Here is a 17,141-nt window from a genome sequence, read left to right as displayed (position 1 = left end):
TAGATAGAAGGATTTTTAAGTCGAAAATTAGGATAAAAAACTAGTTAGTAGCTGAGTATTGTCGCACTATATGTGGGAGAGTTAGGGGGCCATTTAGTAGTCGCGTAATTCTTCAATATGTATTACTACATGTTGCATTATTTGCTTTAAATCTTGTAATTTTGTTATCATATTATTCTTACAATCCTTCTTCAGAAACATTTTTTTTGAGCGAGGTCAATTGAAGACAACATTCTACACCACAATGATAGGAGTAATATCTGTGTATATTTTACCTTCTGTACTCGTAAAATTACATTGAATATATATTATTGTTATTTTGTATTTATCGATTATTTTAGGAAAAATCAAAAGATCTTTTCTATTAAAATATAAATCTTTTAAAAGAAGAGGACAAATTTGTGTAATCATATATTTCAACAAAATATGCACCGTTTACCTAATAAAGTGAAAAAATGAATCACTAGAAATAATTATTGTGTGTGTTTAGTGACTATCACCATAACTAATTTTTCCAATTGTCTCTTGCTCTTGCCTAAAGTTTAAAAAGTAATCAATTTTCCCACTATTTGATTTTTAAAAATTATTTCATAAAATGAGTTGTACCCAACCCCAATAGCACAATAATGAAGACATTGATAGTGTCAAACAAAATGAGTTGTACCCAACCCCAATAGCACAATAATGAAGATAAAAAGCACAATATTTTTTTCTACTATTATAATATCTGACTGTTCAACTAATTTAGGTTCACACAGTGTATGACCTAATCAAAGATCTAGGAAGCGCTCTCTATCTAGGAATTCTCCAGGATTCAAATTCGACACCATACCCTCAGTGGTAAAATATAAGATTTTTTTCGGGTATAATAACTTGGTATCCAGAACTTATTGATCCGACTTATTCAAATTCGCATCACGTATAACATTTACGAAAAAAGCGCTTCCCACCAGAGACTTTTTTATTCATAAGGTTCGAACTCGAAACCTCCAACTAAGATGAAAGGATCTTATCCATCGCGATAAATCACAACATCAATCTCACATTGCTTGCAAAAGAAGGGACATTAAAGTAATTCCATAGAATGTTACCTCTATAAAAATCACATTTCCACAAAAAAATAATCAAAGTACTAAAACTCAACAAAAATGTATCCAAAACTTCTTGTTTTGGCACTCACTAACTTTTTTTACTTTTTTTTCTTACTAGCATTGGCTTCTGACCCTGAACCTATCCAAGATTTTTGTATACCTAACACAAAAACACCTAGGTCCAATTTTGTATCACCATGTAAAAATTCCAAATTAGTAACACCTGATGATTTCATATTTCCCGGCGTAAAATCGCCGGGAAATTTCTCCGACACGGGCCTAGCATCCGTGTCGGTCAACCCGTCGATATTTCCGGGACTCAACACATTAGGTATGTCGTTCGTACATGTTGAATTGAACATTGGTGGAATAAATCCCCCTCATTTTCACCCTAGAGCAACCGAAATAGCCTACATTGTCTATGGGAAAGTTTATTCAGGTTTCGTTGATTCGAATAATCGCGTTTTTTCTAAGGTAATTGAACAAGAGGAGGTCATGATTTTTCCCAAGGGACTAGTACATTTTATGATGAACGCCGGGGAAACCCCGGCGACGATTTTCGGATGTTTTAACAGCCAAAATCCAGGTAATATGAAAATTCCAGCAACAATTTTTGGTTCTGGAATAAATGATGAACTTTTGGAAAAAGCTTTTGGATTGAGCCTTAAGCAAATTATTGTAATGAGAAGGAAATTTTTTCCAAAAAAACTAAGGTAAAGTGGATCACTTTATTTAAAAATTAGTGGAGATGAAAGATAGTACTACATGTTATACTTTTTTTTGTAATTTTTTCTCAATTATACCCTTCTTATGTTTTTGAATTATTTTTTATTTTTTCTTTCAAAAGGATTGTAATGAAATGATTTATGACACATTTATTTGTTTTGTATACTAAAAGCTTTTCTACAACATTCATAGTTGAGGCTTACATTTTTCCAAGGATTGGACCCGTTGTTCGATGTTGCTCAGTCTTGTTATAATTTTCTTCAAAACTTGTCACGCTTATATGTTTCAGGGGGTAAATAAATGTATTTTTTAATAGTACAATTGTGTAATAGATCGTCATAATAATTCAAGCATATAACTGATTTTTCAAAATAAGTTCTAGAGTGAATTTATATTTTTTCCCTTAAAAATAAATTCGTCGAACTTTAGTTCTTTCATGAGGGACACTAGGTAACAACTACTAACTATAATGCTCCCAAAACCATTGCGACATGGAGGTAGGACCGTTTAAAATCAAATCGAAATCGATAAATTAAATCAAAAAAAAATAATGATTTATTGGTAATAGATTATTGATTTAGTGATTTCGATAATGGTTTTAATTATTTTTATTATCGGGTTATTGATTCTTAACGGTTTTAATTTTTTTTTAATGGGTTAACCGATAACCCGATAGTAACTTAATAATTTATATTTATTATCATTTGGTATATATAGCCCTTCACTTAGGGTTTAGTTTTCATACTTTTATTTCTTACTGTCTCAAATTCTGGGTTATTACACATTCTTTTACATTTGTTTTTTAACAAGATGCAATTTATCTACTCATGTGCATGGTACATTTGGTTTGTCACATTGTTTTTAAGTGATTTTCAATGTTGTTTTTGGTATCAAATCTTAACAGTTAAACCGTTAATTGAACTGATAATGATCAATAACCGATAAATCGATAAGTAAATATCTTAATGATTCTATAATAGTTTGACATATTTATAAACCGATAACCGATAAGTCAAACCGATAAACTTCAAAACCGAATTGAAAATCCTACTTTGCCAAGAGGTAGTAGTCTAGTAGATACAACAACGTCCTTAGACTCACATAAAAATTAAAGAATTAATTTGATTTGAAAATAGACTCTAATATATATATATATATATATATATATTCAAGCGATCAACTCGATAATAACTAACTTCACATTTCATAATAGACAAATTCTTTGTAGGGCCAATAAGTGCAAGTCATTTTATACTATAATCAGTTTTTTTTTTTGTAAGGGTTAAAAGTTATTTATTTTGTTTTTTTTACCTTATATTATAGGATGGATCTTGATCTCGAAAGATATGAAAGATCTCTATATACGACTTTCATCGAATGTGACATTCCACAGAATTCTATAAGATGAATAAAAAACAATTCTCTGCAATTCTGAAAGAGAGGAGGATTCCTCGAATAGAATTATTTGATTATATTGATAATTTCGAAAAAAAATTGATCATATTAAAATCACGAATCCACTTCATAATAGTTGAACTGAAACTTTTTTTCTTTTGATGTTTTTATCCATTATTCGAAACTAATTGGCTCGACTAATTAATTTAGGTTAATCTAGATTTGAATGATGGTAAGATATTTTGAAACAACTAAAGAAAAGAAAAAACTTTGATAATGTAAGATCTTTCGAACAATGTACTTTACACAAAATAAATAATATTTTATCCAAGATGTTTTTAGATTTGAATATTGATCAATAAAAAAATGATTTTAAGGAGTTAACTCTTTGTAAAAAATATAATAATAAAATATGTCATGATACTTATCCTTTTTAATAATTTAATATCCAAAAAAAATAAGAAAACTAATCAAACATAAAAAAAAATCTCAAAAATACTTATTTTTAAAGCCATTTAATTAAAAAAAAATACTTTCTCAAAATATAACTAATTTTTTACCGTCTAACCAAATATGCTCTAAAATTCCTACTACCTATACTAGGATAACGACCATCATCGAACAATATAGTGCAATGCATATATATAACTGCTCTTTTTTAGTTAGAGGTTTCGAATTCAAACTCTAAATATAAAAAAAAAATAGTAAAAAGTGCTTATCTCAAATAAAATCCTACGCGACATGAATTTAAAATAGTAGAGCTTCACTATGAATATCAAACATTGGATGAATTTATTTTAGTAAGAAGTGTTTTTCTCAAACAAAACCCTATGCGATATAACTTTAAAATAATCAAACTTCAATACAAATATATATTGAACATCGAATAAAAAATAAAAAATATATATTTGGATAAGGACCCTATAAGTGAAAGGATGAAAAGTGAAAGCATGCAAAGCAAATTACTTTTTCACAAAATTAAATACTTATTTTAAAAGCCATTTAATAATAAAATAAAATACTTTCTCAAAATATTAGTAATTTTTTACCGTCTAACCAAATATGCTCTAAAATTCCTACTACCTAAACTAGGATAAGGATCATCATCGAAGAATATAATACAGTGGATATATACGATGATCGTTTCTTCTTTAATTAAATGTCTTAATTTCAAACTCTGAATATTAAAAAAAAATGCTTTTTTTAAATGAAACTCTACCTGACATAAATTTAAAATAATCGAATTTCGATACAATTATTCACATTGGATGAAAAATCAAAAATACATAGACTAGGATAAGGACCCTATTAGTAAAAGGGTGAAAAGTGAAAGCACCCAAAGTAAATTACTTTTTCAGAAAATACTTATTTTAAAAAAGCCATTTAATAAAAAATAAAATACTTTCTCAAAATATAAGTAACTTTTTACCGTTTAACCAAATATGCTCTAAAATTCCTACTACCTATACTAGGATAACGACCATCATCGAAGAATATAGTGCAGTGGATATATATATGATCGTTTTTTTTTAATTAGAGGTTTCAATTTTAAATTTTGAATATAAAAAAATTTAGTAGGAAGTGCTTTTCTCAAATAAAACCTTACACGATATGAATTTAAAATAGTAGAGCTCCAATATGAATATCGAACATTAAATGAAATTTTTTTTAGTAAGAAGTGCTTTTCTCAAATGAAATCATATGCGACATAAATTTAAAATAATTGAGTTCGAATACGAATATTAAACACCAGATTAAAAATAAAAAATATGTATACTAGGATAAGGACCTATAAGTGAAAGGGTGAAATTTTAACATATTATTTTTTTAAGAGATAAGTGTCAAAAACATACCTAAATTATCTTTTTTTTTTAGTTTTATACCTAAATTATTGGGAGCGCGAGTTTCTAACTCTTTTTAAAACCTTGAGAGAATTTTTTTAAAAAAAAAGAAAGGGACACGTGGAGAAGTAGGGTGAAAGAAGAGCCCAATTTAACGATTGCCAAAATAACACCTGTCTAATACGTGTCAATCTCTCCATGTATGACCAAAACTTCCTATTTTTAGTATTGGTTTTTTTTTTCCAAGACTTTCCAAAAAAATTATTTCTATGTACATTTTTTCACACTTTTGCTTACATCTTCTAATAATGGACCCCACATAAAAAAAAACCCACCCCACCCCAGGCCCCCATTGCAAAATTCATAACAAAAACAAAAAAACCTCAAGTCTATTAAATAAAATGTGACCAAAATGAAGGAGAATACATAGTATCTTCTTGGTTATGTTCTTTCTTTCTTCTTACACCCAAAAAAAAAAGAAGCAGCTTGTCTTGATTAATTTCACTACTTTATATGTATATTATATATAGTAATGACTTCTATGTGTTTTAATTATCACAATTTCTTTCATATGACATCTACTTGAGGCTGAAAAAGAAAAAACAATCAAGAAAAAGGTAAGTACTTTACTTTCTTGATTTTATTGAGCTTTGTATTTTGTTAAAAGAAATTTACCAAAAAAATAAATAAATTTGTGTGTATGTTGCGACTTTCTTGATTTATTGATTTGAAATTAATTATTTGTACTTAATTAATGAATTTTTAATACATATTATGTAGTTATTACACTAGTCTATCTCTGCCCTTTGGGTATTTGTATGTGGTTATGTTTGTGTGATTTTTTTATTTTTTTTTTGTTTTGAGCATTATCATGATTCATGAACTCTCTATTGAGATTGTAAAGGGGGTGGGTTTTTTAAAATATATATTTTTATTTTTTATTTTTTTTGTGTGGAGTTGAAGATATTTATAGGGTTTCACTTGAATTTCAAGATTGTGAGCTAAGTATATATCATGCCACTGTCACTTTCATTGTAATATTTGAAAATAAAATAAAAACTATATATATACATGTATTTTGGTTTTTTTTCTTCCCATTTTGGGTAAGGGAGATTCTTTGTTATTGTCTTCACTTCCTTTAATAATCTTAATAAATACATTTTGTTTAATTATTAGTGTATGAATTAATTCATGGATCTTTATCCAAAATAGCCGGATTCATGGTTTACTTTTCATAATCAATTTGCATAGATTATATACATATTATACATAAATTATTCATATATTATACATTCGTTATAATTATTGGATAGACGTCTATTTAGGTTAATTAATTTTAGGATTAAACAATTGAAGAAAAAGGCTACTATGCTTGAGATCTAACCAATAATAAATCGTTAAACAAAAGTAGAAAGTTCCCAAGGTATTTTAATTTTTAAAGCTCACATGCCAAATAATATGTTCCTGTTTTAGTAAGACCATTTTGATTAGACCCACTAAGTCCATATATTCCTCAAAACTCTGTGTAAATTGTTTCAATGTGTGTGTACATAAATCTAAAAGTTATATACACTGATGATGTAAATATTATCCATATTATTATGATAGATCACTTAAAAGATAATTAAAACTAAATCTATTTATTATGTTAATACCATTGATTAGTAACGTATAATAAATGATAATCAATCTGCTATAACAAGTTAAATTACGCTAATTTTGTAGTGTATTTAAATTAAGTCCACATTCTTTGTTCTTTTTTTTTGGCTGTTGGATATAGGAGTTTGACTTGACTTTATTGGCTCTTTATAACCTTTTGGACCATGGGTGCTTCCTAGGCTCCTATTTTATTTATTTTCTAGGTAGAGAATTGGAGTAGGGGCCTGAAGTTCAAAATTAGATTTGTGAAAGAAAAGGTGCAGTTCAGTGTACCAAACATTCGTGCATTAAATGTAGGGTCTGTAGAAAGATCGCACCTCAAGAGGTGTAATATAGACAATCTATACTAATGCAAACATTAATAGTTATTCTTAGTATTGAATTCGTGACCTATAGGTCACAAGGAGACAACTACACTGTTGCTCCATAGTCTAGGCGGATTCAGGATTTAAATATTGTTAAGAGTTTTCTTAAATTTTTGGAGGATGAATGCTAGATTCTAGTGTAGAATTTATCTTTCTCTAACTTTGTATTATTTGAGTTTTGGTATATTTGTTCATGACATATAAACTTCATTTGGATTTTTTACAATTTTGCAAGTACTAGCATTTGTTTTTTTGGTTCAATAATTTGACACAAGGCACACATTTCAGGTCCTAGTTAAAAGATCCAAACTGTAATTAGGAAAAGAAGTTAACATGGGAGTACCAGAATCAGAGATGGTGTCACAAGGTGAAGTTCAATCACCATTGCAACCAGACCAAAACCAGCACAACAATCACCCGTTCCCATCCCTCGGTCGACAAGCCTCGATTTACTCCCTCACGCTTGACGAATTCCAACATACTGTTTGCGAGAGTGGGAAGAATTTCGGGTCGATGAACATGGATGAATTCCTTAACAGCATTTGGACTGCTGAAGAAAACCACGCCCACGCCCACGCGCATGCTCAGCCTCACTTCCAGGCTGCAAGTACAGGGGAAGTGGCTAGCGCGCCACATTTTGCATTAGGACAGGGCAATGTTTCGTTGGAGAAAGCTATTGTCAAGCAGCCAAGCTTGCCAAGACAGGGCTCTCTTACGCTTCCTGCACCGTTGTGTAGAAAAACTGTAGATGAAGTTTGGTCAGAAATTCATAAGAGCCAAAAAGATCAGCAACAGAACAACGAGGGCAGAATACAGAACACTGGTAACGGTAGTTCCACTCAACGACAGGCTACGTTCGGTGAAATGACGCTCGAGGATTTCCTGGTTAAAGCAGGGGTTGTACGCGAACAGGGAAATTCAGCCCCTGCACCTCCTCAGCAGCAATCATATATGATGTATCAAAACAGTGCAAATCCCACTATGGCTCGGCCTGTTATCGGCCTAGGTGGAGTCGCGGGCGGTGTTGGCGTCGGTGTTGCCATTCCCGGTTATCCGCCGCTTCCACAAACCGGGGTGGTTGATGCCCACGCGTACCCAATCAGCATGAAAAGGGGCAGCGGATTCCCACAACAGCCAACGCCCGTTTACAGTGGGAGAATGGGGAATGGTAGCGGAGTCGGGTACGGGCAAGTAGTGCAAGGTGTGGCCGGAATGGGGTCGCCACTAAGTCCAGTGTCGTCTGACGGACTATGTGTGAATCAAATCGATAGCGGGAGCCAATACGGATTGGACATAGGAATGAGAGGTGGGAGAAAACGCATACTAGATGGTCCAGTAGAGAGAGTTGTTGAAAGAAGGCAAAGGAGAATGATCAAGAACAGAGAATCAGCAGCAAGATCAAGAGCAAGGAAACAGGTAACTTAATTTCATTCCCGTTAATATTTTAGTACTCGGACTCTCCAGAAATGTCATTGCTCCCGTGTCAAATCCTCAAACAATGTACTATTTTTGGAGGATCCAACACTCGCCCGACGGCATTTTTGAACAGTCTTAAGCAACATAGCTTAATTTTTGGACCCATGTCGGATCCTCAAATAATGTGCTATATTTTGGAGGATCCAACACACGTCCGGGGCATTTTTGAACAGTCCGAGCGACAAAGCTTCATTTCACTCCTAATTGACCTATTTAATGATCAATTTTTTTTGGTGCAGGCTTATACTGTTGAACTTGAGGCAGAATTGAACCAGCTAAAAGAAGAAAATGCACATCTAAAACAGGCCCTGGTAGTAAATATATTAGCAGAAATGTCCTTAATTTTGGAGTATGGTTTTATTATAACTTTACATCAATGTTCATATATAGAATCATTACATTTTATATTATGAACTTAAAATGTTTCTCTCCTTTTTTTTCTGTTTTTTTGCTCTGGAGGCGGAGCTGGAGAGGAAAAGGAAACAACAGGTAATTACAATTAGTCACACATTATAGAGTGTATTGCTTAAACGTCGTTGAACTACCAGAATTAGGTGAACGAACACACATTATTTTGCTATGTTGATCAAAACTTCACTCAAGCTGGAACCGGGAAGTGATATAATGGCGTGGCACCTGTTTTTACCGATGGCTTAAATATATGGCTGCAACGTCGCTAACAAGTGGTCAAATATATCATTTTCCGGATCAAGTGCATCGAGTGATATAGCAAAAGATGTATGACTTTGTTCGTGTAATTCCGATGGTTAAGTGATCGTTTACGCTATGAATTCCACATTATATGGAGTCTAGTCATGGAATAAGTATTTTAAGTTTGATTAAAGGGCAATCTGGTACACTAAGATATCTCTTATGTATGTGTGTGGTCCGGGAAATGATCGGACCATAGGGGTCTGGTATGCAACCTTAATTATATTAATTTTGCTTATTGAATTTACTATTGACTTTAATTTAAGACTTGTTTTGTGGAAACAGTACTTTGATGAAGCGAAAATGAAAGCGCAAACGAAGGCGCAAAAGGCGAATGGCAAATTAAAAGGGACGAGGAGGAGCTTGAGTTGCCCTTGAATCTTGATGACAAAATGATACAAAACCGGGTAAATGCAGAAAGACGAACGATGAACATGCATTTGCGCTTATGTTTCGTTCCAAATATAAATGCTGTTTCGTTCCAAATATAAATGTTATAGTGGTAGGAATAGTAGTTATAGTGTTGAGTGTTTCGTTCCAAATATAAATGTTGTAGTGGTAGGAATAGTAATAGTGTTGAGTGAGATAAGAAAGTTTTATTTTAAATTTTTCTAGTTACAGAGACGGATTCAGTGTAACGAATTATAGGTTTCAGTCGAACCTCATAGCTTTGTCTTGAACCTTGAATATGTGTTTAAAAGAAGTAACTCTAAGTACAAATAATAAATTCGAACTCAATAAAGGAAAGCAAATTGATGAAAGCAGAATTTTGAACTCAAAATTTTGGTATAAAAATGTGTTTTTCTTTGTTGATTATAAGTTACTCATAAAGATTGAATTTTGATTGTAGTTTATAGAGTTCAAATTTTAAATTCGTGTTTTATTGAAATGAGAAGATAATTTTTAAAATCTAGCGCTCTGGATTTGCTTCTAATTAAATTCGTTTCTTATCGATATTATTTAATGATAATTAGAAGTATTTGCGTATTGTTATCATATCTGTAATTAATCCATAAACTTATATATATATATATATATATATATTTATTTATTTATTTTAAAATGGGATGTATATATCATCTATGTCATATAATCTAATTATTTATAAGAAAAATAATATAAACTTTGAAATTAAATCATGACCTCTTCAATTTATTGATTTGATACAATATTCGCTTATATAATTTTACACTTTGATAGAGACTATATAAAAAATTATTATATGTATAGGCTATTTAGATCAAATATTTTTTAAAGAGAAAAATACATAAAGACATAATTGAAGTTGTCCCATTTTTTCAAAAAGACACTTTAATTTCGTGTGTGCTCTATTATCCCACAAAACTATTTAATATTTTTGTAAATAGTTCATTTTAATCCAATATAGCCCAGCGTTTGTTAACACACAGCTGACTCGCGTGAACAACGTTTTTTCTTTCCAAAATCAATCATTTCATTACTTTTTTTTATTTTTTATTTTCTATTGAATTCTTTGTTTTTTCGGTCTTCTTCAACGCATTGATAGCGATTTTCGTTGTCGTGTTTGATTTTCTTTAATAGGAATGATGAAAAGGTAATAAAAATGACAAGAAAAAATAAAGAGGGAGATGGATACTATTGATCACCATTTTATCCGCTGAAAAGGCATTTTTTGACGACAAAGAGATGTTTTTTGCACTACATTGGTGATAAATTTCGTCGTTGGTGTTTAATTTTTTTGATAAAGATGATGAAAAGATAATAAAATGTCAAAGGAAAAAATGAAGAGGGAGATGATCATTACTAGTCACCATTTTATCCGAAAAAATATTTTTCGACGACAAAAACTTTAAATTTTTCCTCCACTTTTATGATTTACTTCACTATTTTTTTTATCTATAATATTAATTAATGTGTCATTAAGAAAAAAGAAAGTTGATTGAAGAAGAAAAAAAATAGAGGAGGGTTTGGACGTAGGGGGTGGGGGTGGGGGTGAGAGGTGAAGAAGAAGAAAGAAAGAAAATTGGGGGAGGGGCTCGAACGTGGGGTGGGTAGGGGGAAAATCAAAAAGTAAGAGAGAGAAAAAAAATAAAGAAAGACTTAAAATTAAAATTAAATTAACACGAGTCACTTAATAATTGGTGCGTGACATCATTTTTTTTAAAAAAGTGGGGTTGATCGAAAAATGACGCAATAGTATTACTTTAAAATTGTTCAGGGAGGTAATAGGACGCCCGCAAAGTTATTGTGCCTTTTTGAAAAAACGGGACAACTACAGTTGTGTCTTTATGTATTTTCTCTTTTTTAAATTAAGTAGCTTTTCTTTGTGGACTGAGGTACTATTAAAATTTAAATTTGCGTCGGAAAGTTTCGTAAATTGCTTTATGTATATCAATGTTCGAATTCAAAACATCTAGTTAAGGATGAAATAGTATTTATCACTCCATTATATACTATCTCTATTGATAATAAATTGATATTTCACTTCCCCATCCGAAAAAAGATATATTTACATCATTTATGTAATAATAGAGATATAAGCGAATCACTTTTTTGACGAGAAATATATTAATTCTAAATTACAAAATTAGGGATATATTTACACCTTTTCCCTAATTTAAATAGAAGAGTTTCAATAATAATAAAAAAAATTGTTCGCAGATCTCTTATGTATTAAAAGATTAAAATCTTTGAAAAAAAATTGATATAACTTTTTTTTAAAAAAAAAATTGTAATGGATCACGTAGTCAATTAACTCGATGAAATGTGTAATTTTTTATGCCTCAAAGTCACATAATGTTATAACTACCTAGTAGCTTTCTTGAATGAATAAAGGGGATATAAATAAATAAACAAATAAAAGTAAATAAGTGGTGGACTAAAAATTGAAATTACAATGACAGCCATCATCATCATTTATCAACAACCAACTAAATTACAAGATGAATTATTATTTTTTTAATGAAACTAAGCTTTCTTTGTAAGCAAAAGCTTGCAAGGAGTAGCCACTTTTTTGCTTGCCAAGAACTCTAGTTTTATTTAAACAAGGATCAAATATGTCCAATTGACATGTAACAACTTCAAGAAAAATTTCCCCATTATTTCCATATCCAAGTGACCTCTTGATATTTAAAAAAGGGCCAATTCTCACTTTCTTAGTCCAATAGCCATTTTCCACCATTATCCATATGTCAATACTTGTTTCACTACCAACAATTATTGGCTCATAAATGTACATAGCAATGGAATCATTGAACAATGATAAATCCCCTTGTTTGGATACAAATGACTTTGGTGTTTGAATTTCAACAATCTTATCATTGCTCATATCAAATGCAAAGATTTTATCATTTTTACATGCCCTCCAATAGTAAAATCCATTCAAATATGTGTTACCACTTGATTTAATCACCTGGCGACTAGAAACGTTGAATTCCTCAAAATTTCTCCAGGAATTCATACTCAACGTATAGACTGAAATAATTGTAGGCGAATGCCACTCTTCTGAGTCTACGTCCCAGTAATCTCTCATCCAAACGACTTTATAATCGCCACTCGAGGGCTCAATCCCGAAACCGAATTTATATGAAGACAAACTAAATGAAGGGCAATTTAGGGGTTGTGAAATGGGTAGAGGCTTAAACTCATTAGTAGAAGGATTCCATACTGCTACATCTTCATGATCATTGTAAAGCAAAAATAAACCATGTAATGAACCAAGAATTTGCCATAAATGAGTAGATGTGTTTAAAACATCTTGGTACAAATGGGATTTTGGAATTAATTTGTTTTGTTCATCATGATGAAACAAAGTGAAACCAGATTTCATTGTATCAAGAAAATAATGATGAACAAAATAACTTGTAGGATTTTTTGTGTAGCAAAGGTGTTTATGGATAAAAAATGGATTTTCAATTAAAACATACCAATTTTTGTTGACACACTTGAATTGTAAGAGACATTTCACAGGTAATCTTGACAAAATCTCCATCACTAAATCTTCTGATAAATCACTAAAATTTGTTTTTTGCACCATTTGTTTTTTGAACCTTCAAATTCTTCTATAAAGTAAAGAAAAGGGAAAAAGAAGAAAAACTATTATGAAGATAGGGAGAGTTACTTTTTAGGGGCATGTATATGTGTGTATATATATACAAAAACAAATTAATGCACACACTTGACACATATACATGTGTGTGTGAAATGAATATCAGCCATAGGTCTCTAAGTTTATTCCAACCTCATATATAAATCTATTTAAATTATATATACTGATAGTGAAAACAAAAAAGCTATTTGAAAATTTTAATCTGCGATAATAAGTTATTCATTATTTTTTCCCCAAAAAATATGAGAGTAATATTTATCGAGAGATTTACTCAAAATTATCTAGCGTAACTTGATCATGTTAATATTTTTTTTACACTGTCAATACATAAAATTAACCTACATTATTTAGGCCATTACTTTAAGAAAATTTCACACTATCAAGCCATATTCATTTATTTTAGTAGGTAGTCTATTTTATTTTCAAATTTATAAATCGAAGATATATCAATATCTAATATTATTAAAACACTATTTACACTAACAATTTATATACCTTAAAACCATATTTGTATGTGTGTTTATGATAGCCATAGGTTTTTCAAGGTAAGTCATGTCCCACCTTGTCAACTTACCTATCAAAATGGGGAATATTATAATAATTAAGAAGAAGCAACATGATTCTTACCTAACACTTCATCATGATGACATAATAGAGATAAGTTTGTTAATTAAGTTAATTAAGACTTTGGTTAAAAATAAATTAAGAATTGGTTAATAGTATAATTCAAATGGGAATATTTCTTGCTTTTTTTTTCCAACATGAATTCAAGATATACTCCAAAAGGTTAACAAGAATATATGGAGGTAAACATCTTTGAACAAGGAGATTAAAGTATAAATTAAAAAAAAGGATTATTATAAGAGCTAATATTCAAAAACTTTAACAAAAACTTTATAAAGTCTTTATATTAATTGGCCACTTGTCCTTTGGTTAGGATATCCAATAGATCTATTCTAAACTAATGTTGAAGGCTACATATTTTTATCATCTAGCATTTTTTCTACTATGGACCATATACATAGTGTTCACCTAATCAGACGTGTGGAAACTTTGTGTGAAAATAGAATGGAATTTTTTTTCTTTTTGGAAATCATGTTTAGAAAATGACCACTTATGACTAGCACAATTTGAATGGAAGAAAAAAATTATAAATTATATATATATATATATATATATATATATATATATATATATATATATATATATATATATATATATATATATATTATGTATGGTTTCTTATATTATATTTTATCGATCTTCCGTAATTAAAAAAAAAAAAAGAGTCCATAGATACTTGATTTGGGGACTACTATTTAAGCTATAGTCGCAGTACATACAAATTTACAATTTTAACTTACTTTGGAATCAACTTGAAGCATACACGATTGAAGTTGCAAAAATATCGCATTGAAAGTCTGATAGAAAACTTTCGACATTTTTCTAGAAGTTTGTCTTGCCAAGGCCAAACTTCTAACATTTTTGCTTGGCTTGCCAAAGTAAACTTTCGATAATCGTACCTGAAATTTGACTTGTAAACGCCAAACTTTAAACATGTATGTGTTTGAAATTTTAAACATACATATTTTGAAACTAAACGTATTTTTTCTAAAGTTTGAACTATCAATTATCCTGTCAATGTTTTAAAGTTTTTCCAATAATATCCACTTAATTTAGTCTCAATTTCCATATTCATAGTTCAAAACTCAGTTCTTCAAACTTATAACAATGGTGATTTTAATGTTAAAACCCTTTAACTAGCTACAAATGCAATTTTCTAAAAATATTGTTGCACCTTAAATGGCTCTATGGAAATAGGTTGTATGTGCAATTTGTTTGATAAAAAAGACTATATTACTAAAATAACATTTGTAACGGACTACAAATCGAACTTTTCTTAAATAATGGAGATGGGCCCTCTCTTAAAATGGATTAGTCCATAAAATAAGAGAAACTTACCTAAATCACATAGTGTAAAGGACGAATTATCATTTGTTTCTAACTTTTTGTAATTTACAAAAATTCCTTAAAAATATGTAATTCGGATACATTAATTCAGTAATCCAGATACATTAATACAGTAATCATGATACATTAGTTAGGGTTTTATATGTCAGTAGGTAATATTTAAAGCATAATACATTAAATATAGAGATAATTTACGAATCATAATTAATGTATCTGAATTACTGAATTAATGTATCTGGATGGAAAGAAAGGGTTTTTGAAATTTTTTGAAATGAATAAGAGTAATGAAAAATATGGTAAATAAAGAAGCGTAATTAAGTAATTTTTCCCTAAAATAAAATAAAGCTAGCATTCGCAAACGGGCTGTAGTCTTCTGGCCCAACTAATTAGTTCAAAGGTTTATGGGCTTAGAGGGTTGGCCCAGTCATCTCCCTTTGTTGAATCTTGGGCTCTTTGTAAGAAGCGGAGGGCCCAAAACATAACCCAACTTCTAGCCAACTTGCTAGTTTGGGCCACGGTCCAATTCTAGTCGTGGCCCTAACCGGTTCAACTTTTTACTCTTTTTGTCTCATTTATGCGGTGAGTCTAGGCTTGATCTAATAAAACCCGTAATAGAAGGACTCATTAGGATTCCAATATTGAAGAAGCTACACATTTTACCATTTAGGTAAAAAAATTACTACTAGCCAGCATACATATATCATACACTAATTTAGTTGGTTATTAATCATTACTTAAGAGAATAAAATGATGATCAGTTAAGAGTAAATAATAAGTTTACTCTATCATATCACTTTTATAAGGGGTTAGACAATAAGACCTCATACATATACCTAAATTATAGATACAAAATGACAAACTAAAAGCTTATGTATGTCAAAAAAGATTCAATAATTTATTTATATAAAAAAAATGGTTTTTACTCTATTAATATGGTATGCTTTTTCAATGATGGAAATTCAACTAAATCTCATTTTTTTCAACCAAAATAAAATAAAATTGTGCCTCACACAATGGATGTAGTCCTAATAATTTACTAATTTTGGATTCACAATCACTTGTCAAATATAAACAAATTCTCATACAATTTGTGTCAGTTGTTTAAGACATAAAATTAAAAAAAATAATCTCTTTTTTTATATCTCAATTTTAAATTAGTTAGCATTGGCATGTGTATTCTTATAAAATATTCACTTTGCATTTCCAAAATTTAAAGTACCAAAAAACTTTTTTTAAAAAAAAACTTATTTAATTAGTGAATTTTTGATAGGTATTGCAATGTTTAATTAGTCAAAAGTACAATGCAGACAAACTTATTTTTATAAAAATATTTATTGAGATTGGGAAGCACATCGTAAAAAGTGATGAATGAATCTGCATTAAATAAAATCACATGTTGTGTTGTAGATGAGTTTTTAATTATACATTTTAAACATTTTTCGTCTCAATTTATACGACACTATTTAAATTTTGAATGGCAATAATAAAGCTACAATGATATAAATAAGGGTAAAATAATAAAATACATGATAAATATGAGAGATGAATCCCCTTGACTTTTACAAGCTTGATATTGTTTTGTTTTATAAAAATTGAATTTTCTCAATGAAATTTTTGCCTTCATCACTATTTGAGAGTCAATTTTTAAAAAATTTAATAGTGGATTCAAACATGAATTTGTTAAGTTTTTTAAAATAAAAATTATTTCCGGAATCCAAAATTGAAGATCAAAACATTTAATTTTGACTATAAATTCAAATTATTTTAAAAAAAATAATATCTGCTCATTTAAAAACTACATGAAAATTACTACAATATA

General features: G+C 29.8%; 3 protein-coding genes across 4 annotated transcripts; 2 read left to right on the top strand and 1 right to left on the bottom strand.

Annotated features, from left to right (window-relative positions):
* The first annotated feature begins 1,143 nt into the window (after window positions 1-1,143).
* LOC129881423 (germin-like protein subfamily 3 member 2) lies at window positions 1,144-2,134 on the top strand. Its single transcript, XM_055955630.1, has one exon. It carries the CDS (start codon window positions 1,149-1,151, stop codon window positions 1,806-1,808), a length of 660 nt encoding a protein of 219 aa, XP_055811605.1. The 5' UTR covers window positions 1,144-1,148; the 3' UTR covers window positions 1,809-2,134.
* Window positions 2,135-5,425: 3,291 nt separating this feature from the next.
* Window positions 5,426-10,020, top strand: LOC129882122 (protein ABSCISIC ACID-INSENSITIVE 5). 2 transcript variants are annotated; one of them, XM_055956280.1, is made up of 5 exons: window positions 5,426-5,670; window positions 7,366-8,493; window positions 8,793-8,864; window positions 9,013-9,042; window positions 9,550-10,020. In XM_055956280.1, exons 2-5 carry the CDS (start codon window positions 7,411-7,413, stop codon window positions 9,640-9,642), a joined length of 1,278 nt encoding a protein of 425 aa, XP_055812255.1. In that variant the 5' UTR covers window positions 5,426-5,670; window positions 7,366-7,410; the 3' UTR covers window positions 9,643-10,020. The 2 variants fall into 2 exon arrangements, with proteins under 2 accessions (XP_055812255.1, XP_055812256.1); XM_055956281.1 differs by having other exon boundaries at window positions 8,793-8,902; window positions 9,550-9,666.
* Window positions 10,021-12,128: 2,108 nt separating this feature from the next.
* On the bottom strand, window positions 12,129-13,367 carry LOC129882124 (F-box/kelch-repeat protein At3g23880-like). Its single transcript, XM_055956284.1, has one exon. It carries the CDS (start codon window positions 13,277-13,279, stop codon window positions 12,194-12,196), a length of 1,086 nt encoding a protein of 361 aa, XP_055812259.1. The 5' UTR covers window positions 13,280-13,367; the 3' UTR covers window positions 12,129-12,193.
* Window positions 13,368-17,141: the final 3,774 nt, after the last annotated feature.

This window comes from Solanum dulcamara, chromosome 3, assembly GCF_947179165.1.
Source record: "Solanum dulcamara chromosome 3, daSolDulc1.2, whole genome shotgun sequence".
Classification (NCBI taxonomy): domain Eukaryota; kingdom Viridiplantae; phylum Streptophyta; class Magnoliopsida; order Solanales; family Solanaceae; genus Solanum; species Solanum dulcamara.
The sequence above is the reverse complement of the archived record's forward strand: the minus strand, read 5'-3'. Positions and strand labels throughout refer to the sequence as shown.

Bases quoted from the DNA above. Each gene is read 5' to 3' on its own strand.
- LOC129881423 (XM_055955630.1), top strand. From the start codon at position 1,149: ATGTATCCAAAACTTCTTGTTTTGGCACTCACTAACTTTTTTTACTTT.
- LOC129882122 (XM_055956280.1), top strand. From the start codon at position 7,411: ATGGGAGTACCAGAATCAGAGATGGTGTCACAAGGTGAAGTTCAATCA. The intron at 8,865-9,012 runs GTAGTAAATATA...TTTGCTCTGGAG, and splicing joins CACATCTAAAACAGGCCCTG to GCGGAGCTGGAGAGGAAAAG. The intron at 9,043-9,549 runs GTAATTACAATT...TTGTGGAAACAG, and splicing joins AGAGGAAAAGGAAACAACAG to TACTTTGATGAAGCGAAAAT.
- LOC129882124 (XM_055956284.1), bottom strand. From the start codon at position 13,279: ATGGTGCAAAAAACAAATTTTAGTGATTTATCAGAAGATTTAGTGATG.